This window comes from Tachysurus fulvidraco, chromosome 4 (assembly GCF_022655615.1).
Source record: "Tachysurus fulvidraco isolate hzauxx_2018 chromosome 4, HZAU_PFXX_2.0, whole genome shotgun sequence".
In the NCBI taxonomy this organism is placed as follows: Eukaryota; Metazoa; Chordata; class Actinopteri; order Siluriformes; family Bagridae; genus Tachysurus; species Tachysurus fulvidraco.
This window is the reverse complement of record NC_062521.1, coordinates 21,534,933-21,558,078: the sequence shown is the minus strand read 5'-3', so window position 1 is coordinate 21,558,078 and position 23,146 is coordinate 21,534,933. Positions and strand designations below refer to the sequence as shown.

The following is a 23,146-nucleotide window of genomic DNA, read 5'->3' as shown; positions in this document are numbered from 1 at the left end:
CAACTGGTTTTAACAGAAGCAAGGCAGGATGTGAATATACATAGGTGCATGTGTATATACACAAACACATTCATATAAAGAATTGAAAATGTTGATCAATAGGCACACTCCTTTCTGTTTAAATCAATGGTATATCAGCTATTCGCTGTTACTGCGAGACATTTTTCTTCTTCCATTGCAGAGAGAAATGGGGGTCCAATAAATATAAATTGCCACAAATGCACAACATACAAGAAGTTGTTGGAATATGTGCCATTGATTCTGTTGGACAAATGGTTCTAGTGTGCAAATGAGTCAGTGTGAGCAGAGCAATATATCATACTGCATATACTTTCCAATACATCATGGGGTACAGCACGCCATGCATCACCCTGGTGTTAGGATTCAGCAAGTCACTGGGAGGTTTAGGCCTTAGTTTTTCTGAGCTGCAGAGGAAATGATTTGGCTGCTTTTCTCAGGGACAAACAGAAGCTTGTGCTACAAAATTAATTACTCTAAAACCACATTATATAAAGAGTTGAAAGCATAGGTTTCCCCACTTTACTGCTGAAATGTACATGGACAAATCGAATCAATGTACAAGACCCATGAAAAGAAGCACAGTGCTGTAATTCATCATCACTCCACTGAGATTGACTTAGTGAAGGTTCTTGGGACACTTAATTCCTAGTTGTGCTTTACTTGCACTTTCCTTTCACACTGAAAAACAAATGTCTTCTTTGTAAGCAGAGACAGTTTATCAAAATGTTTTGCTTGTGAAAAGGTTCAGGGACAGGATCTGTGATAGAAGCACATCATGTACATCAACCGACGTTTCTAACAATCGTGCATACATTAAAGTAATGTATATAAATAGTTCTCATTTATTATGAATTATACCAACTTCTCAATACTTTTTTGTATTTTTTTTTTCAAAGGCAATTTCTTGATGATAATCTGATATATACAGCCACAATATAGAATATAAGGCATGCTGTTTGATAATATATTTATTATATTTTTGCAAAAAATAGCAAATTCCTCCCAGTATTAAATTATCATTTGGCTACTGGATGTATTTATGTACATGATTTATTATGTTTAATTAATCCTTCTCCACTATGAGAAGAAAATCCTACTCTCTCTCTCTCTCTCTCTCTCTCTCTCTCTCTCTCTCTCTCTCTCTCTCTCTGTGTGTGTGTGTGTGTGTGTGTGTGTGTGTGTGTGTGTGTGTGTGTGTGTGTGTGTGAGAGAGAGAGAGAGAGAGAGAGAGAGAGAGAGAGAGAGAGAGAGAGAGGTAAAGGGCTAAAAAAGTTATATAAAAATACTTAAGTGGTCAGAGTGGGCGTGGCTGAATCATTTTGCCACGTGGAATAAATCGTTAAACTTGACACAGCGTTGTGGTTGGTGGAGAAGGCGGAAGTGGGCGGGGACTGAAACTTTGTTTACTAATGGGTCAAACAGCTTTAACCGCCTGCTCACTCATACAGCTCCAAAACCACTCGAAGAGTATTGGTAAGAAAATGTTCCCAGTTACGTTTATATTCACTGAACAGTTCTTTTATGGGTCTTTTAGTGAGATAATCACACACCTGGAACCTTTGCTAAAGTCTAATTTAAGTCACTGCAACTCCATGAAGAAAATGGCAATAAATATTTGGGTTTATAAAGAAAGGGTATAGAAATGGAGTATGGACTACTTTAAAGCTCAATAATAGACGTGGAGGAAGGAGACTTGAGACTTAGTATTAAATAAACTTTTAGTATTAAACAATGGCGAAAGTTTGATTTTGACATTGGTTGGAACAACATTCCCCGTATTTTGTGCATAAAACTGTTGTTATAAGAATACTTTCTTCCTCACATACCCGTAGCCTGCATAATCACGATGCATATTGCATCATACAACGGAATATAGCGGCAACCTACTTAAACACGTTAGCGAGGAAAAACAAAGCCAATCAAACAGCGACGTGGGTTAGAGAGGCGGGACTCAAAAAAGGCAAAGGCCAATCATTTTAGAGAGGTGAGTTACAGGTGAGTTACAGATCCATTGCAGGTGGTAGTTTAACCGTTTGTGTCCCACTAGTTGCGCAATTTTTTTTTTTTTTTTACAGAACGCCGTTGTAAAATATTTTCATCTTATTTAATGATTCCTGGACAAATGTTAAATGAAATAAGTAAAACAACGCACAAGACACAGACGGATATCAATGGTTATGTATAAATATATATAGGCTTGGTCGAATTATTGCTAGGGACAATTGAGTGTTCCCTGGATATTGGTAGAGACATGTCCCTACCGTCCCTACCCAAATCGACGCCCTTGGTATTAAAGATCTGTAAAGATTTCAGTGCACCTGACATGTAGATATGTTTGTAGTCCATATGTATCAGGGGCTCCAGGTTAAATAAACCAGTAGGACAAAACCACCATCTTTCTACTTTTGGCAATAACATCAGACTATTAACTGCTAAAAAAAAACAAAACAACAACCTTAAAGCAAAAAAAAAAAACACAAAAAAAAACTATTAAACAAGCATTAACATCAAAATTGATTGCGAGAAAAATGTACAGTGTATGGAAGTGCATTTGGAGCTAATTTCTTTTAGCCAAGACCGTAGATTCATGCAGACGATCAGGAACAGTCATGTCAGAGTGAACCATGATCCACTCATCCACATACAATATGATATGATACAATAAAATAAATCTGCAATTTACAGTTTAAATTGAATGGTAAATCAATCTAGCATGGAGTAAGAAATTCCCACAGTATAACATTTACACCATATTGGCAGACACACTTATGCAGAGCGAATTACATTTATTTCATTTATAGAGTTGATTAGTTAAGGGTTATGGGCCTTGCTCAGTGGCCTAGCAACAGCATCTTGGCTGTGGCATAACCACTGAGCTACCACTTCCCCCCCTGGATATATACAAACATTTTATTGCTAAACACATTTATTGCTGTCTTGTACATATTTTATTGCTGTCACACATGCAAAAACAATATAATAAAGAACTCCGCACATCCTATTGTTCGCAAACACATGGTGCAATGTTGCATTCTCAAAGACCTTTTGAAATCCATCAAAAACTCATCAATATCATTCATTTCTATGAGAACAAGGAATTGACAGTGAGCGTGCATAAAATGCATACAAATTTACACCGTTGAATGTTTAAGGGGTTGGGAATATAGACTAACACTGTGAATACAATATGAAAGCTTTACAGCTTTGGTCAGATGACAGCTTCAAGTTGCCATGAGAGTGTTCCTTGTTATAATCAGCGCTTTCCACATTGACGGTGCTGAAGAGAGAGAGAGCACAACGAAATGTGTTTTGTTACTGCAAGAGAGGCCATAATTCTGATTATTAAAAAAAGTGGATGGTGAGTGAACCAGGCAGGGCAAATGGAACTGGCCCTCATAATAATGGATCAGGCATAAACATGACAGCAAGGCTGACAGCCAACTTCCTGTAAACAATCCGTTCCACTGAGCTGAGCTGCGAGAATTCTGTCAGTGTGCGTCTGAATAATAGGCCGTGTTACATGGCACATTGCGGTCCAAGGGCAACGTATGGGTGAAGTGGAACCTCACAGTAATTTCTCCTCTCCCCTGACAGTGTGGGCTGTTTGTTTGTTTATCTGCTGAAACGTGATGATGAAGGCTGTTCTGGTGGTGCATGGCGGCGCGTGGGCCATACCCGACATGTTGGCTGAGGCAACAGTGGAAGGGGTGAAAGCTGCTGCTCAGGCTGGGAGTGTTATTCTGAAGAGTGGGGGGTGTGCACTGGATGCTGTTGAAGTGGCTGTGAGAGTGATGGAGGATAATCCGGTTTTTGATGCAGGTTAGTGACTGTCATCATCTTAAATTGGAATTTTTCCAAACATATTTTCTCAACTACTTATTTATTGAGATTTTATATCAGTGCAGCTGTATAATGCATTTAAACACTGATGTACTTTCATATTCTTAGTCATCAGCAACATAATGAATACTTATGCAGATACATGGACATATGCCCTTTATATTATTGGATCCTACTAATAATAAGAAGTTGCTGCATTGTTTATAGGTCAAAATGTCATTGTGTGATCTAATATAATGTCTGCTGTAAATATATTTAAGAAAAAGATCTTTAAAATTCTTCATAAGTTCCAAATAAATACTGGGTCAAACAGTTATTACCAAATTGTATATGTCTAAACATGCTTGAACTAACACCATGTTTTCCTTTGCTCAACTTTGGATTAACTGTACTGTACTTCACAAACAGAAAATTAAGCTTTTAAACTATGCTGTACACTATGCTGGCTTCCTCTAAAGATGGAACTTGGACCGTGTTTCACTGCCAGTTGCTGTTAATGATTATCCTGAGAGCAGGAAGAGAGGTCCTTGAGTATTCATCAGATTACAGTGAGCCAGCAGGGAGCAAATAAGACACTTCATTAACGCAACCTGTCTGTCACGGTCTATCTCATTTGTGAGTGTGAACTGCCACTATAGGTGTAACAGCAGTACCTCTTCATAGAAGAGGAGCAAAATCAGCACTTCACCAGGGGGATCAGTTAATACACTGGAGTAGCATACTTTGACTTCAGTGGATAAAATGCTGATCAATATGTGATTAATGGAGTGATCTAGTGATACTTGGAGAGGACACACACATACACAGAAAGGTGTAAATGAGTTGAGTGCATCATGGCATTTCGAAGCAAATGCTTATATGATGTACTTAAGATTTCTGAAAAAATTCACAGTAAAAAACAAATGTCATTATTTTGGCATGCCATGTTTAAGAAAAACAAGGATTTATACATATTTGGTGGGGAACAAAGGTGGGTTTATTCAGTATAAGCATTAAAAACTTTAAATGAATGAACCAGTCAATCTTTTTTCTTAACCATTCCGAAGATAACAAAGATATCAGTACAACATTCTAAAAACGCCAAAACAAAACAATAATACATAAAAACAGTAAAAAAAAAAAAATGTTTAAAAATCTTTATATACATTATATTTGCATATATATAATAGATAATCCTAAATGATTACCAAAGCTTTTGGTTTTTATTTTTAATGCATAAATATTATTTAGCTACCTCCGTGTCTTACCTGCATTCGCACTTTGCTTCATTTACGACACTTAGTATATCTCAGAATATATATATATATATATATATACATATATATATATATATATATATATACATATATATATGTATATATATATATGTATATATATATGTATATATATACATATATATATATATATATATATATATATATATATATATATATATATATATATATATATATATATATAATTATTCATTCAGTAATCTTCAGACACTTCTTTATCCTGGTCAGGGTCAAACTGCAGCTGAAGCCTATCTTGGGAACGCAGCAATGATGAGATTTCAGTCCATACATTCACAAGGACACTGTAGCATAGTGAGTTTTGCTAGTTGGGAGGAAACCTAAAACACACACTGACATATGGAAAACATGCACAGAAATTCTACACAGATTCTAACCTGAGCCGAGAATCGAACGAAGTACCTTTGAGATGTGAGATGCCAATGCTAGTCACTGTACTAGTCTTTATAATCTACTCGAACCCTCAGCTTGTGATGTCATTTACATCCTGGTGTAAATCTGAAGTGTGAAAGTGAGGACAGATGTAAAATCCTTTCTTTTTGACTATAAATATTATAGGGCTTATGCCATGGATGAAAGGATCCTGAGCTGTTTGGATCCAGCTCACACCAGATCCCACTTTTCTGACAGATATTGTAATTTCTTACATATGGTATTTGCTGACAGTTTCATTTTAAACATGCTTACTGTACATCACTATTAGTTAAGGAAGTGGTTAGAATATTTTAATTGGATGTGCTCCTAGCCTTAGTTTACCAATACAGTGATCTGAGTGGTATTCATATTCTGTAAAAAATTATAAAAATGTGTTTTATTAAATCAGTTAAATGTATTTGAATTTGCAGAGTAATTCAGTGAGGAAAAAAAACTGCAGCTGTGTCTGTTTTGCAAGTCTTTTACCTCAGATACAAACAGTGGGAGTTTAAGTGTTCCTAAAGCACACAACTCCTAACCCTGCACTTCTGCACACAGCTCTGAAATAGGAGTCTATCAGTATAAGTCGAAACTTCCACTGAGAGCCTTTCAGATGATAGTAGTTACCCTCATCTCTCCCAGCAGGCTTCAATTGACTGAGTACATCCCACTTGAACACTGGGTGTGTAAAGAAGTCTAAACCTTGTCCAAGGTTGGACTTAATTTCTCCTCTTTTCTTCCCACCAAGAGAAAGTGCTGGAAGAGAGGAAGAGAGATTGAGCCTGCTGAAAAGTGAACAGTCTTTCCTCTCTGAGTGATGGTGTAACAGACACGTGTGGCAGTGTTGTTGTCTTGCTGTAGGTCACGGTGCTGTGCTGAATACCGATGGAGAAGTGGAGCTGGACGCCATCATCATGGAGGGAAAAACACTGGCCGCCGGTGCTGTTTCTTCAGTTAGAAACATTGCTAACCCTGTTAGCCTTGCCCGTGCTGTAATGGAAAAGGTGCAGTTTTTGCCATTTTATTACTCACTGTGTGAAAATTAACTAGTATGATCCTGATGATCCTGAGTCAAATGAGTCCAATCTTTCTGATGATGAATAAAGAAAAAAAACGATCTTCCAATCAAATCTTGAGTTTAAAATGAGTAAAGAATGGAATGATTTTAATGCCTGTGGGACATGGTAGCTTAGTGGTTAGCATGTTTGCTGCTAACCTCTTAGGCTGTACAGTAGGTTTAAATTTCGCCTTCACTATATGTGTGGAGTCTGCATGTTCATCTATATTAGGAACACCTTCACATTCACGGAGTCTAATCAGCCAGTCATGTGGCAGCAGCACAGTGCAACAAAATCATGCAGATACAGATCACAAGCTTCAGTTAATGTTCACATCAAACATCAGAATGGAGGGAAAAGTGTGATCTCTGGGACATTAACCGTGATTTGGTTTTTGGTTCCAGATGGGCTGTGTTGAGTATTTCAGAAACCGCTGATCTTCTGGGATTTGCACATGCAACAGTCTCTACTGCTTACACATAATGGTGCAAAAAAACAGACTGAAAAACTGAGAGATTAGAAGAAAATGATCAGACAGGAAGTTTAAAGTAACTCAAATAAGCACTCTTTAAACATGAGGTGAGCAGAAAAGTGTCTCAGGATACAGTAACATGTCCGAACCTTGAGGTGGATGAGCTACAGCAGCAAAAAAACCATCAGATTTTCTCTTGTTGCGCAAAGAACATGAATCTGAGGCAATCATTATTTTAAAACATTAGATAAATTTGTCATTTATATATTTTTCCTTTCCAAGATGTTTTTAACAGCTTTCCACTTCAGCCACGTTCCTCTATGCCCTCTGTTTGACACCATATGTTTAGCCTGATTTGCTGGCTGAAGCTCACCTTGGAAATGACAAATGATAAGAAGCATTTTCTTCCTGCCCTTAGCAGTCACTTATAATGTAAACCTCTCTTAAGAAGCAAAATTCTGTCCAGCTTCTTTGACGCCTTGGAGCAGGTTATATTTCTTGGAAATGCATGAATATGTTCTTTCTGTTGTAAATTATATTCCTGATAAAAATCTATGGCATTAAGATTTTTTTTGGATTTGATTCAGGCTCCTTAAGACTTAATGTGTTATTTCCTCTGCAGCTTTGAGATGATGAAGCCAAAACGAGGTCAATGCTGGCTGATTTTCAGATTGATTTCAATCAATCCTCTTTGTAATGCTGAAAATGGAAGTCTTATAATAGGAATTTGGTTCCCACACAGAGCACAAAGGCTTGACTGATCAAGTGAGCAGACCACTTTTCACTTTTGTAACGAGTCTTCACAGCAAGCCTATTAGAACTCATTTCTACCTTACTGGAATGAACTTGTACAATCAGTGAAAAAGTAGATGGTAAAAAAAAAAAAATAGAACTTCACGATGTTACCAAAAAGTGGAAAAAATACAGCTCAGAGCTCATATTTTATATATTGATTTCACGTACACTGTTTTTATCTGACATAGTTATGTTAAAAATTCAGCAAAAATTGTAGCATGAAATTTTGTTTATGGTTTTGTGTTAGTCCAAAATATATTATTAGAATGAAATTTATTAGACTATGCCTTGATCAACTATCCTACATGTTTCTATGCTTTGAAGGTATTATGTTTCTTTATTCGCTCCCTACGATTCTGCAGATGAAATATTTCTCACTGCATAAAAATGATACCTTAGCAAGTGAAAACCACTTGAAAATAGACAAAAGAGTCCAACCTTTCTGAAAATTAATAAAGAAAAAACGCTGTTCCAATCAAATCTTGAGTTTAAAATGAATTGTATTTGTAATTTTACCTTGTTTGTATTGTAATAATGCCTGTGGGACATGGTGGCTTAGTGGTTAGCATGTTTGCTGCTAACCTCTTAGGCTATAGGTTTAATTCACACCTTCACTATATGTGTGGAGTCTGCATGTTCATCTATATTAGGAACACCTTCACATTCACGGAGTCTAATCAGCCAGTCATGTGGCAGCAGCACAGTGCAACAAAATCATGCAGATACAGATCACAAGCTTCAGTTAATGTTCACGTCAAACATCAGAATGGAGGGAAAAGTGTGATCTCTGGGACATTAACCGTGATTTGGTTATTGGTTCCAAATGGGCTGTGTTGAGGTTTTCCGCTGTATAACCGCTGAGCTTCTGGGATTTTCATAACATAAAACAAATATAACAGCCTCTATTTACTTGCTTTCACACCTCTGATACACAGATTTTACCTTCCATTGCTGCAGACACAAGGGAAACAAGAAGCCGGCCTTACAAGAGAATTGATTAGACGCAGCACCTATGTTGACTGCCCCCAAAGACCTTGGCCTTACCGGGGATTGGTGGCACTGTTTAATAAGCCGTATTAAAAATTCATCAGCCTGTGATCAATGCAGCGATCGAGCTTCACTGAGCTCATGCTCCTGCCTGTGATCTACGCTGCACTATACATGACAGTGAAAAATAGCATTAATAACCACTTTAATATTTAAAAGTTTTCCTAACTGGAATGATGTTGCTTCTCAGTTTTATTTCAAACGGAGAGGAAAAATCGGGCAGTATTGTCACTTTTACTCATGTTGCAATGTATTTTGAAGACAGCATTGTACCAATTTAAAGATAAAGAAGACAATTTACATTCATATACAGTTAAAATTTTATTTTAAGTTGCCAGGAGCTACAGAGGATTCACATTGTGCAGGATTTTTCTGTTATAAATATTTTCCATCATTGAAGATTAGGAAAAATTTGTGAAATAAAATCAAATAATTCCTTTAAAATGAAATACATATGTTCTTTCTGAGATTATTACTGAACATTGACCTTAAGACCCCCATTGGCGGTGTTTACATGGACCTTACTGCACTAAGGATCATTTCATCAAGCAACTTAAATTTTGAGGTTTTTTTTATGTTTGTAGCATGTGATTATTGAATGTTCAACTCCCAGGGTGTTCATCATTCATCTACAGTAACCACGTAGTTCTGGTCATTGCAGTATTTGATCCTGGGCTTATCCCTGGAACACTGGGTGATATTTGAGGTGAGGATTAGAGGTCTTCTCGGGTCTAAAGAAATGTACCCGATCCAAAAAAAAGTGACCCGAATCGTTTTTTTTTACCCGAACTTGACGTGCATATTTATTTATTTATTTATTTATTTTTAAGAAAGAATGTTGCATAACTCTACACTAAAGTAACCCTACAGAGTGGATTCAAAATTGATTGACAGGTCTGTTTGAACGAAAATTAGCTTACCGCCAGCCACATGTCGCCAGCCACATGTCGCAAGTGGTCTTGGCAAACAGAGGAGAGGTTGGAAAAAGACTTGAGTCGATGCGCACACACGAGATACAGTAGTCCGGGTCTTCATGGGTCCGTTCGGTAAAAACACTTTCATTTTAAATTACCCGAGACCCGATGCCGCTATTATTATACCCTACCTGTGTCTGAGGCACACGTGCAACTTTTAGACCCGAACCCGCTCGGGTCTCGGGTCAGACCTCGGGTTTTCGGATCTAAGTGGACCCGTGAAGACCTCTAGTGGGAATACAACTTATGTGGGAGTCGTCGTTATAATGATTATGTTTTTAGGAACGGAGAAGAAAGCTATGTGTAACTCTATGTGAGATGGTTATGAACAAACCAGAGACCCTGGAGCTATGAGATGACATAACAACCTGTTGCAGCACTGTGCCACACTGACAGACAAAAAGTTTTATTCCATCCAATGTATCATACAGTGGTTAAAATTGCAATGCTTTCTGACACACTTTAGCCCATATCCAGAGCTATGGAGATGATTTACACAACAGAATACATACATTCATATACTGTACATACAGTAATAACTAGGCAAGACTGTGTACTTTATTCTATTACTAGTATAATGCATTCAGATGGATGTGGTGCTAATACAAACACTTCATGTTCAATTTAAATTCAGTTAGGTTTTTAACACATTCTTTCTAAAAGCTATATGTCAGTGTGGTTAATTGTACTAGATAATTGTCATTTTGTTCCCTCAAAATAATTAACAGGCTTTTTCTACTTTGGGTTTTCCAGACCGAGCATGTCATGTTGACTGGCCAAGGAGCGAACCTGTTTGCAGAGAGCATCGGTGTTCCTTCAGTACCAACACAGGCTTTGGTGACTGAACAGGAGAGGAAAGAGTGGCAGCATTACAAGAAGTACAGTGTTGGTGTCAAAGAGCTTTTTAACTCACAGCAGTAAGTAGCTCTTCATTCGAGAGCAGGTTTGTGAGCCAAGTATCAGGGCTAGAGTTAATCCTATTGCATTTCATTGAAGAGAATGAAAGCAATTTGTTGGAAAATGGATCAATATATTTATCTGAGTAGCAGGTTGAATTACACCCGATGAATTGAACTAATGAAAATATAATAGACCCTATTACAGGAAATAATTCTTAAAAAGTTGAGAAAGTAAAAAAAAAAGTTTGCTCTTTCTGCTTTACTTGAGATCCTTTTTTGGTGTCAGATTTTTAGAGCCTTAAATGTTGGCTATTTTTAAGCTTTTTTAATGTTTTTTATTTATTTATTTATTTATTTATTATTTGTGAGAAACATCTTTACAAGGTTTCCTAATAGATTTCTAACTCTTGGCCATAAAGTAAGTGAAAAAGTAAGATTTTCAGAGCATATACAAATATTTTCCTGTCTTGAAGAAGTAGTTGTAGTTCAGCTGTGAATGGCCTGATTTTTCTTTGCTGCCTCTGAACCCTTATTGTTTTTGGGGTTTTTTAATAGCATTTTTTAATCTTTCCACAAGACATCTAATTTTCTCCAGGAAAAATAAGGAATTCTTGAAAAAAAAAGAATGAGAGTGACATTATTCAGTGAGCTCTTGTGCCGCGTGGATTGGGTGGAGAGACCAAACCCATAAAAGATTCACTATTTATATTGTTGTTATTATTATTATTATTAGTAGTAGTAGTAGTTTTAATCACAATGTGTTGTGCATACATGCTTTTAAATTGATATTTAAATTATATTTGTATAGTTTTGTTACAAAATCAGAAGCAGTGGGTCAGCAGGACATTTGACCAGAACATGAGGGTTAAGGCAGTTCAGTTGGAGCATGGAGTGCTGTTCCTGTCACCTCTGTTTCCACAGGAGGTGAGGTAGAGGAGGCTCTGCCGTGGAGGAGTGTAACCTCAGACCCACTGGGAGCCAGTAAAAATAGTGCAGAGGGGGTGTTAAGTGACAGCTGGCTGAGCTACAACCTTTCATCCCTCCTCACCGCACCTCCATTATTGATGACCTCCATGCACTCAGCCACACTGCTGTCACCGGGCTCTTTAATACACAGCCCTTGGAACACAATTATCCCATTCCTCCATTTAAGGAGATTATGCGACAACCTGCTGCCCATACTCTCTGACCATGCTCATATATTAAACCCGACCAAGTACGATGGCACTCAGAGCAGATTTAAATGCAGTCATCATATTTTTGCGGTTATGGAGGTCAGAAAATGGTAACAAATGAAATGTAGTGTACCTTTATTCAAGCTGGCTATTATGTCTTATTTCTGAGGAAGTAAAAATTATTATAAGAATGATTGCATATATTTCTGTGAAGCTGTTTTTAATTAACAAAAACCAAATTAAAACCAAACTGAATGTGCTGTTATAGGACAACGGGTTAGTGTGATATGGTCCAATGTGATGCGGAAATGTTGTATATCTTCTCTTATACCACTGCATTTTTACCAAAGATTACAGTTTTGAATTAATTAATGAATGTTTCATTGTGCTTTTTAACCATTAATGTAGTTGTGTTTAATGCTCTGGAACATCTGTAAGACAAATTGGTTCCTATTATCGCTTTCAGTTACTGACAGTCACAGTTATATATACTAACAACTGTAACAGTTGTATCCATACCAACCTCTCTTTTTTTTCACTCTCTCTTAAACATTAATACGATTTTAAATATGCATATATTTTAAGCATCGCTTAAGGAAGTTGGAGATTACAGTGCACTGACACCTGAGATTTGTAAAAATGTACCATATCAACGATTATACGTCTTAACGATTTAACACGTTTTTTTAATCTGTTTATTTTTAGCCTTAAATTATGTAGACCACCTGGCATACGTGTCCCTGTGAACGAGCTGTTACTATAGAAACAAAAACATATCCGAATGACCTAAATAATATAGAACCTGTTGTTTGAATCACAGCTTGAGCTATTGTCACAGCCGTGCGCCGTGTGCTGTTACAGTAAATTGTACAGTAAACACCTTCCAACAGATTAAATCAATCCAAAGTGTTTTCGTGGAACTGTTCTATGCCATATCGTTAGCATTATTTCAGCTTGGTTTACAAAAAATAGTCACTAAAATAATAATGTAGACATTTTAATATTACAGCTTTCAGATTGTTTTCATGCATTCTTATACAGATTATTTGTATGTTTGCAAATATTTACTATCAATTTTTTTCATCATTTCATGTGGATTGAAATGCAGTCCATTACACAGCATTTAGATGCAGTTTTCCCCAAAGTTTCTAAACTTGATTCAAATATTTCTGGTGATATGAAGGAGTAATCAGGTTCATGTCTAAAGTGATTGATGTCTCAGGATTTCTTGCCAGCTGGATCAGATGAATATTCTTCATAAGGAAACTGTATGCTTTCTGGTCTCTCTCACTGAGAACAGCCTTGGGGCTGTGTCTTAATTAACTTTCTAAAATAAATTAAAAGCCTGCTAATTTCTATGACAAATCTGAAGACTAACCTGTGCCACATTGCGATAAAGTGAAAGAAATCTCACCTCATCACTGAGACATGGTGGATTTGGTATGTTACAGCTGTCAGTGGAATTGGATCACACGTCTTTATTGGGGATTGCATTAGGTTGAATTCTCGAATGTGCAGAAGCTTCTCACCTGCTTGGATTCAACCACATGCCTCAAAATGTGGTCGATTGTCTTTTACCTTGCAGCAAAACAATGAACTGAAACTAGAAGTTCTGCTTTGCAGGGCCAATAATAATTGAAATGATCGAGGTGATTTTGATTCGCTCTATGATCTAGCACATTGGATTTGAAATACAATAATTCCCTTAACCCCCTGAGCACAAATTCCATTTACTGACGCCATAACTATTAACAAAAAAATTCTGGAAACAAATGCGAACTGAACTGGTTGTTTTATTAGACTAGCAGAGAATCTGACAATGTCTATGGATTATTGACCATTATTTTGATAATTTGATCCCTAAAATAAAAAAAGAAACTTCATCAACTCCTATATGGTTCACATGATTCCTATATGACCTACAACTAAATTTTATTTTCCTCGTCCTTGTCCAGCAGATGTTTATTTTGTGTCCAAGAGGGAACTATGTCCTATTTTTGTGACACTTCTAACACAGATTCATTTACACTTGCCCATCTGGTCTGATCCCACAGAAGAGCTACTATAGCACAAATTGCTCAAAATATTAATGCTGGCTGTGACTGAAAGGCATCAGAACACACATTTTATGCATAGTCCAGACCTGTAAAAGTGCCCACTCTGACCCTATGTGCTGCCAAAAGTGCCTCCAGTGGGCACATGAGCATCAGAATTGGACCATGGAGCAATGGAAGGAGGAAGCTCAGTCTGACGAATCACTTTTTCATTTATATCAAGTAGACAACTGTGTGCACATGGCACCAGGATGCACTATAAGAATACAGGAAGCCATCAGATACAGTGTGACACTCTCAATGTTCTGCTGGGTAACTTTGGGTCCTGGCATCCATATAGATGTTACTTTGACTTTTTACTTTAGGAATGGTTTGTGGGACGTGACAAAGAGTTCACTAAGCCTTCAAATTCCCCAGATCTCAATCCAATCAAGCATCTGTGGGACATTCCGAATAAAAATCTGATCTATGGAGGCCACAACTCACACCTTCTCAACATTCGTTAATGTTATGTCTGTTTGGTTTACAGTATGTGAGCCAATTAATATTCAGATTTCATATGGATGCACTGAATGCAGTATGCGGAAACCTACTGATCGGAAGGTTGTGAGTTAGAATCCGAAGTCTACCGAGCTGCCACTGCTGGACCCATGAAGAAGGCGGTTAACCGTCAATTGCTCCCCTTTATAAAATGTGATGAATGCAAGTCGTCTGTATAAGGGAGTGTGCCAAATGCTGTGAATGTAAAATATAGAGAGGAAAACACAGGAGGATGCACAGGAAAGGTCTAGAAAATAATTCCGAGATATTCTTGAGTATGCTATTTGCGAGATTTCATGTCTAATATCTTTCTGTATCGATATCTGAGTGTGCTTTTGGACTGCACCTTTCAAAATAGAAGATGATGTTCAAAGTTTCCACACAGCTTGGAAAAAATATATAAAATAATAGACCACGTTTGGCAGGACATGGGGAAATGTTGAAGAACTTCAAAGGAGATGATTTAAGTCAAAAATATTAATAATTCATTCTCTTTCACCCGGTGCGCTTGTTTTAAACGACATGCCGGTGCATAATTAAATCTTAAGGGAAAAAAAATGACAGCTACCTGTCTGATTTTGCAGTGGCCATGACACTGTCGGAGCAGTGGCTCTGGATGCATTTGGGAATGTTGCCTGTGCAACTTCGACAGGAGGAATCAGGAACAAAATGGTGGGACGAGTTGGAGATTCTCCTTTCATTGGTGAGCTTGACTTTGTATTTAAAGTGATTATTTGTACGTGTTACTGCTGCAGCTCTGTATATCACATAGCATTGTATTTACTCAAAAAAGAGATCATTATTTTTGCTTTATCGTGACGTGCTGTCAATGAAACCTTAGTGTTTTGTACTCTCTTGTGTGTGATAAAGGATCAGGAGGATATGCAGACAATAAGAGTGGCGCCGTGTCCTGCACTGGCCACGGAGAGTCTATTCTGAAAGTCACCTTGGCCAGGCTAATCCTCTTTCACATGGAACAAGGTACTGATTGACCATTTTCTTTCCCTTTGGATCTTTGGATCTCAAGTTTGTTGCTCGTCTAATCCCTCGGACTGATGTTCAATGTGAATCCAAGGTTTAACTAGCAACCACATTTAGGCATGAGACTGATTGACATGAAGTAAACATAACACATTGGCACAAATGAAAGGAAATACTTCACACGAGTCAGGCGCTAAATCGATGTACTGGATGCCATGGAACTTGATCTTGTGTGCAGTTAGAAGAAGTGATAAATCACTGGACACAATACTCCCCAGGTAGCCAGCCTAGATGAATGTCTTTGCTTTGTCTTTATTGATGACAGGGAATTAAATATCTAGGGCCTCACATATAGATGATGCATAAGCATGAAATTTCTTCACAGCCAGGATTCATGCACCTTTTTGAAGGTATATTCAGTTCAAGTCCATTTGTTTGTTTAGTGCGTCCAACAATAGACATTGTCTCAAAGCAGCTTTACAGAAAAATGAAAACAGAAGAAGAATTATTAAGTTTAAATGTAATGCCTAATTGCCTGAGGCAGTGTGGAAAGGGAAAAAAACATGAAATGATATGAGGAAGAATCCTCGAGAGGAACCAGGCTGAGGAGGAAATCCATCCTCATTTGGGTGACACTGGATGGTAAATAAAGTAAATGTAAATATTCTCCTTTTCTATAATGGTTTAATAGAAGTCGAATTAGTAGAATTGTGCAACTACAGTATAAGCTCCTGAGGAGCTAATACTGTAGGTCAGCGTAATTTCTGAGTTAATTATAAACTTACCACTAAGTATAAAAATTGTGCTGCAAAATATTTTACCTTAAAACAGTTCAGTTATTATCTAACATTTGTTCCATTTCATGGCTGATGAAAATTTAGTCATTCTTCTGCTGATGTACTCGAGTTGTTTGGTAATTAAAATTTTTAAAGCACATAGATATATGCAGGTAAATCCAAAATCCATGATAATTGGTAGTGTTAATACACCAAACAGTAGAATTAAGAGATCAGCTGTTAGTGATGCATGATGATGATGATGAGGATGATGATGACTGGCTTATGAGCAGATTTAAATCTCCAAGAGAAGCTCTCCAACTGAATCAATCTGGCTTTATATATCATGCAGCAAATCCTAGACTAGCAATTTAAATATTTTTTAATGTTGCTTAATGAACATCGAATTATAAATGGAAAGCATCTCAGTATCAAAAACCCCATTATGACAGAATCTCCCAGAAACAGCATGCCAGTGATCTGGGACTGTATAAATCTTGTGCAAGCCAAATTAATAAGATTTGAGAATTGAAATTATTGACTCTCTGCCTAGAGAAATAAAGCCATCTTTGGAGAATAAATTTGCCAGTTATAACAGGAAGCAATTTCATTAAAATATATGCAAATAATATGTTAAGCTCAATTGCTTTCCGGTGTTGTACAAGATGCAAGATGGCCTGGGTCAACCCTTTAATTAAAAAAATATATATAGTATTGCCAAGCAGACTTGTAATGGTTGGCTTTATAGTAAGACTGACATAATATGTGAAGTTTGCATGATTTTACTAGCTATTTATTTGACTGTACTAAAAGTAACAGCTCAGAATTATATTGGCCATTGTTCCCCAATTAATCTTCCAACACTGATTAATTATGTTCTGCCTGAAAAGTAACAGCACTACAGCAGTCTTAGGCTTGTGCATCGGGTGACTATTCAACTGGACAGTTTATAAGAAGTAGACTGAAGTATTTTGCATTGTGTAGGCAATGGAGAATGAGTGCAGAAGGAATTTGTCTAAGCTTCACGTTGCCAACAGTTTCTCTCTAATTCTTATGCTACCCAAAGTGTTTGACACATCTGAATTCTGTCCAGCATAGAAAAAAAGCACATATTTAATCACTAGGTTGTTCAAAATGGTAGGACAGGTCCACTGAGGTTCCAGGACACTAAGCAGAGAGAGATTATGTGGGTGGTTGGTTCTTGAAGAAGGACATGGTATGATTGCATTTACAATCTCTTAGCATTTCAGGCACATAGTGAGAGCATGCCCAATCCTAGTGAAGGAGACAGAAGATGTAGTGCATGCTTTACACACCACCAGCTGAGCTCAATATCTCTTTCCTTCTTCCCACCTGAACCGGAGTGTCTGACACCAGAGTCCCCCGTTTCATTACTGTCTAAGTGGAAGAAAAGGAACTGCATTACCTAACCTCTGTGCAGACAGCTTACTGTTTACAATAAGAAATGTGCCTTTATTAAAAATTTGATTTGACTTTTCATCACCTAAATTCATATCCGATTGACTGAAGGAGTGGTGACACTCCAGGATTAGTGGAGTGTTATTGGCACTAATCTGGTGGGTAGTGGCTCTAGCTTTGAGGCTCTAGCTTTGAGACCTGTCAGTGAGAGCCTTAACAGCCCTTGTAAAACACTGGTGCTCCATCAATTTACACTGCTACTAATCAAGCTGTTACCGAGGATCCATTTTTTCTCTAAAATTCGTTCCTATTCATTCGTTCCACTGCTTTGCCACTTGGTTTTATCCCAACTATGATTTGCATTTGCCAAGAACAAATGGGATGAAGGTCTTTTTCCTCCACATGGAGATTTGTGTTACTGAAATGTAGGAAAAAGAAGCGTGCACAGTCCAATAAATAAGCAAATTTTAAAATATATACAGATGAGTCATAACATCATGACCACCTTCCTACTATAGTTTTGGTTCGCCTTTTGCTGACAAAGCAGCCCTGTGGTATCTGGCACCAAGACGCCCTGTCACTTGTGAGGTGCGGCCTCCATGGAACAGACTTGTTTGTTCAGCACATCCTACAGAAGCTGGAATGGATTGAGATCTGGGGAGTTTGGAATCCAAGTCAACACCTTAAACTTGTTGTTGAAGCATTTTTGCTTTGGGGCAAAGCATATTATCCTGCCGAAAGAGACCACAGCCATCAGGGAATATCGGTTCCATGAAAGGGTGTACATGGTCTTAGGCAGGTACAATTAGGTACTGTAGGTGGTATGTGTCAAAGTAACATTCACATAGATGGCAGGACCCAAGGATTCCCAGCAGAACATTGCCCAAAACATCACACTGCCTCTTCTGGCTTGCCTTCTTCATACAGTAATGTGGTCATAATGTTATGCTTGATCGGTGTACACTTTTCAGTGCTGCATTTGGATACAAGACTGTCAAGGCAAAGTTTTACTCAAGACATCAGTGGATTAAAGAAACAAATTCAGAATATTAAAATGTGTAATTATTTTAGTTAAGATTTTCTAGCCAAAATCAATAACTAAAAGAGATCTATAGCAATCCCATGCAGGGTTTATTCCTACTTTATGCTCAGTGTTCCTTTATAGGCTCTGGATTCAAGTGCTTATTGAAGAGATATTAGAAAAAGCAGATTATAATGTTCATCTGACTGTTCAATCAACAGATTATAAATACAGTACATGCATATGCATATTTATTACTTTTAAATATGTATATATTCAATCTAGCTCCAAAAGACATCTTCACTGTTTTTATATTAAACAGCTCATGTGTTTTGCACCCTGTTCAGCATGTGAGCTTCACATCACTATCAAATCCTGCTGAAACCACTCCAACCTGCTGAGAATTGTGCTCTGCCTCAGCTTACAGTTTATATATATATATTGTGCAGGCAGTGCTTTGTAAAATCTCTGCCCACTGCCACACCGTCTTCAGATTTTGCACGAGTGTGCCATGTGGCATAAAGATCTGACACTGCTGTTGCCAATCATTTTAATTGGTGTGTAAGAAGGGAGGGGTTCAGACAGGCAGTCAGCGTTGGTAGAGGATAATGAGGCAGAGTGTGTATGGAGGGTCAGCAGGCTATTGTTTGCTTGTGATTTCTGCAGTAATGACTGTGGAAATGGACCGAGCCGCTTTGCTTTTATTTTATTTTTTTAACAGTTTCTTGCTGATTATCCTTTTAAACAGCAGCCTCTGCATAGCAACCGTGCCATTCCATCTGGGAGCTGTGATGGCATGCGTTGCCAGGTCTTTCATGCAAAATAGCTGCTTCTTTGATTAAAACACAAATATTCTCTGGTTTCTTGCCATGCTCAGAAATGTGTTTGTGTTTGAGTCAAAGCTAGAAGAAACTTTTAGGGCAGAGTGTCTGCAATTTATCTTTTTTTCAGACAGTCTTCTACTCCACAGCACCAGTAATGATTAAATCCCTGAACTCTACCACGAGTTTGAGCCTGTGTTATATTATTCTCAGTCTGAACGAGCTTGTGTTCATGAGTCTCTCAGGTTACGCTGCTTTATCACACAGCAGGACACCAATTGAAATCCTGAGACTTTTTCTCTTGCACTGGGAATTGGTACACTAAAAAAAGGACAAGATGAAGGAATCCTAGAAAAAAAGCTCCTTTGGATGGTTACAGCTATTTTTTTCATACCATTTTTTTTTTCTTTTTTTTAAAACTGCTGCGTAACTGTCTTATTTTTACAACCAAAGCATTTTTCACAAAGCAAAAAAATAAATAAATACATAATATTAAATTATATTTCTTTAAAATATAATATTGCTTTTTATTATTATTATTATTCCCAATGACACTGAATATATATTGAATTCTTTGAATGTTTGCTGCACCTGTTTTTTTTGTATCTCTTCATTATTTAGTACAGGTTTCTGCTACTATCGTTTCCCAAAGTAATATGATTTTACATCAAATAATGGAAACGGTACCGAGATTCATGGTTAGTTTATTTTGCATAATGAAACACCTGCTCATTGCTGAATGTGTTCACTTGAGTGGCACTAAATAAGATTGTTTATGTGTGATAGGGAAGTCAGCGTGTGAAGCAGCTGATTGCTCTCTGCAGTATATGGCTGAGCGTGTTCAGGGGGGTGGAGGAGCTGTAGTCGTGTCTCCCACCGGGGACTGGAGTGCGATGTTTACCACAGAGCGAATGGCCTGGGCCGCCTTCAAGAGAGAACGTCTTTACTACGGTTTAAACCCCAAAGAAATGTTTGAGGAAACATCAATTTGTTAACGCATTTGTTGCATTTTTTTGTTTAACTCAGTTTTATGCGATCGTGCCATACAAGAATGAAAAAATCATTTTTTTCAGGTGAGAAACTAAACAGTTTGGACTTCCTAGCATAGGTCTGAATTTAGCTTTTAACTTTGAATATATAGAATATGAGCCCCTCTGTGTCACAGGAGTTGTCATTCAGCAAGGCTGTAATAGAGCCGTATTTACAAACATACACAATATTATGAATATTATACACAATCTTGCACCTTCATATCTTCTCGATCTTCTCCATACTCCAACACCAACTCGCACTCTTAGATCCTCCTCTTCCACTCATTTCATTGTTCCCTCTGTCCGTCTTGTAACTATGGGGAATAGAGCTTTCAGTTACTCTGCACATCAGCTCTGGAGCTCACTTCCATCTGAACTCCGTAATATTGATTCTCTTTCATTATTTAAATCTCAACTCAAAACTCATCTGTTTAGTTTAGCTTATTCTACACCATAATCTGTACTACTGGTCCAAATCGTATCTCTATGTAACTTGCTGATCTTAATTGTTTTTATTTTTTTGTTTTTGTATGGTGACCTTGAGTGTTCAGAAAGGTGCCTTTAAATTAAATGTATTATTATTATTATTATTATTATTATTATTATTATTATTATTATTATTATTATTATTATTATTATTATTATTATTAATTCTAAAGTGGATTTATTATTTAATGCTAATTTTGCTATTTCATATTGTACCTACATTACCCATACATTTTATACTGTATGTCATCATTAGAATATACACAGGGTTTTTAAAATGTATCCCAGTGTATGTACATTTACGGCATTTAGCATACATTCTTATCCAGAACGACTTACATTTTATCTCATCTTATACAGTTGAGTAATTGAAAGTTAAGGGCTTTGCTCAGGGACTCTAGTGGCAGCTTTGGTGGACCTGGGATTCGAGCTCGCATCCTTCCAGTCGGTAACCCAACACCTTAACCACTAATCTACCACAGCTCTGTATATGTATACATTGAATTGCTCATGAGGAGGCTTGGGTAAATTATTTACATGGAACATTATAAGGCACACATTATAGATGCGTTCTTTAACCTGCTTGTACGTGACTGGATTCTCTAATAACATCGGCCAGATGGCAGTCAGTAAAACAGATGAGAGATGCAGCAAAGTATAGACATGAACAACAATTATTTTCTATCTACACTTTCTTGTTGTTTTCATCCGAGGAATTTTTTCATTTACTACCTTTATGGATATTTGAAGTCCTTAATATCCTCAAAATTAGCTTCAAATTTTATTTGTATTCAATTAAATTAGTATCTGCTCCAAATTTCTGACCTGTCCTTGATGCTCATAAGCTGCTGTATATCTCCAACATGTAAATGAATATGTTCTGTTTGAAATGTAGCCTATGTGCTTTCTCTCTATACACTGTGAAATGTCACATGACCAGATGATACTAAGCTTATTTTAGCAAGGTTTAATGTTGCTTCCATGAAACTGTCATTACTATTACAGCTTCCCATTAACAGATTAGCACCTTTGGGGTTTGATTCGTACCTCTGATGTTTGCAGTGTCTGCATGTTCTCCCTGTACTTTGTAGGTTTCCTCCCCATTCCAAAGGCATGCATTGTAGTATGTGTGTACGTGTACAGTATATTTGTGTTGGTATGTATGCATGTGTCTGTGTGTGTGTGCCTGTGCATGTGTGTGCCTGTGCATGTGTGTGCCTGTGTATATGTGTGTGCCTGTGTATATGTGTGTGTGTGTGTGTATTTGTGTGTGTGTGTGTATTTGTGTGTGCGTGTATGAGTGTTTGTGTGTGTGTATGTGTATATGTTTTTGTGTACATGTGCATGTGAAAGTGTTTGTATGTGTGTGTGTGTGTGTGTGTGAGTGTATATATGTGTGTGTGTGTGCGTGTGAGAGTGTGTGTGTGTGTGCACGTGTGTGTGCGTGTGAGAGTGTGTATGTGTGTGTGTGTGTGCGTGTGTGTGTGTGTGCGTGTGAGAGTGTGTGCGTGTGAGAGTGTGTGTGTGTGTGTGTGTGTGTGTGTGTGAGACTCCAGGCTTCCTGCCACCATTAGTAGGAGCGCTACACAGTTATTTTTATATAATCATACAGTTCATAGTATTTAATGTATCACTGTTCAATATTACTATATTATATTATAACCTCTATATTTAATATTTTTCTCTTCAGGAACAGGGATTCATTGTTTTTAATTAAAAAAACTTACAATATCATGATCCTAAATTAGCAATTGTTATGAGCTCTGTGTTATAAAACCGTTAAGCCATTAAAGTATGTTGAAATTTCATTGTGCTTCACATTCAACTTTTTCTTGGACCTGTCCAGCTTTAATGGTTAATCTCACTATTATATTACATGATCTACTACTCCATTTGCATCTGAATGTGATTTAGATACACTTTCAAACTCACTTTACTTCAGACTCATTTATATAGAATAAATAATTGATAGCACCAGTAATGATGACTCAAGATCCAATTAGTAACATCATTAAAAAAAAGAGTGGCTC

At 37.3% G+C, this 23,146-nt stretch overlaps 1 protein-coding gene across 3 annotated transcripts; it reads left to right on the top strand.

The window, feature by feature from the left end:
* Nucleotides 1–1,385: 1,385 nt before the first annotated feature.
* si:dkey-103j14.5 (isoaspartyl peptidase/L-asparaginase) lies at nt 1,386–22,363 on the top strand. 3 transcript variants are annotated; one of them, XM_047812929.1, is made up of 8 exons: nt 1,386–1,494; nt 3,616–3,840; nt 6,429–6,571; nt 10,667–10,830; nt 15,166–15,284; nt 15,452–15,562; nt 20,221–20,297; nt 20,386–20,597. In XM_047812929.1, the coding sequence occupies exons 2-8, from the start codon at nt 3,651–3,653 to the stop codon at nt 20,461–20,463; spliced, it is 882 nt and encodes a 293-aa protein (XP_047668885.1). In that variant the 5' UTR covers nt 1,386–1,494; nt 3,616–3,650; the 3' UTR covers nt 20,464–20,597. The 3 variants fall into 3 exon arrangements, with proteins under 3 accessions (XP_047668885.1, XP_027030849.1, XP_027030850.1); XM_027175048.2 differs by lacking the exon at nt 20,221–20,297 and having other exon boundaries at nt 20,386–22,363; XM_027175049.2 differs by lacking the exons at nt 1,386–1,494; nt 20,221–20,297 and having other exon boundaries at nt 3,721–3,840; nt 6,410–6,571; nt 20,386–22,363.
* The last annotated feature ends 783 nt before the right edge of the window (nt 22,364–23,146 follow it).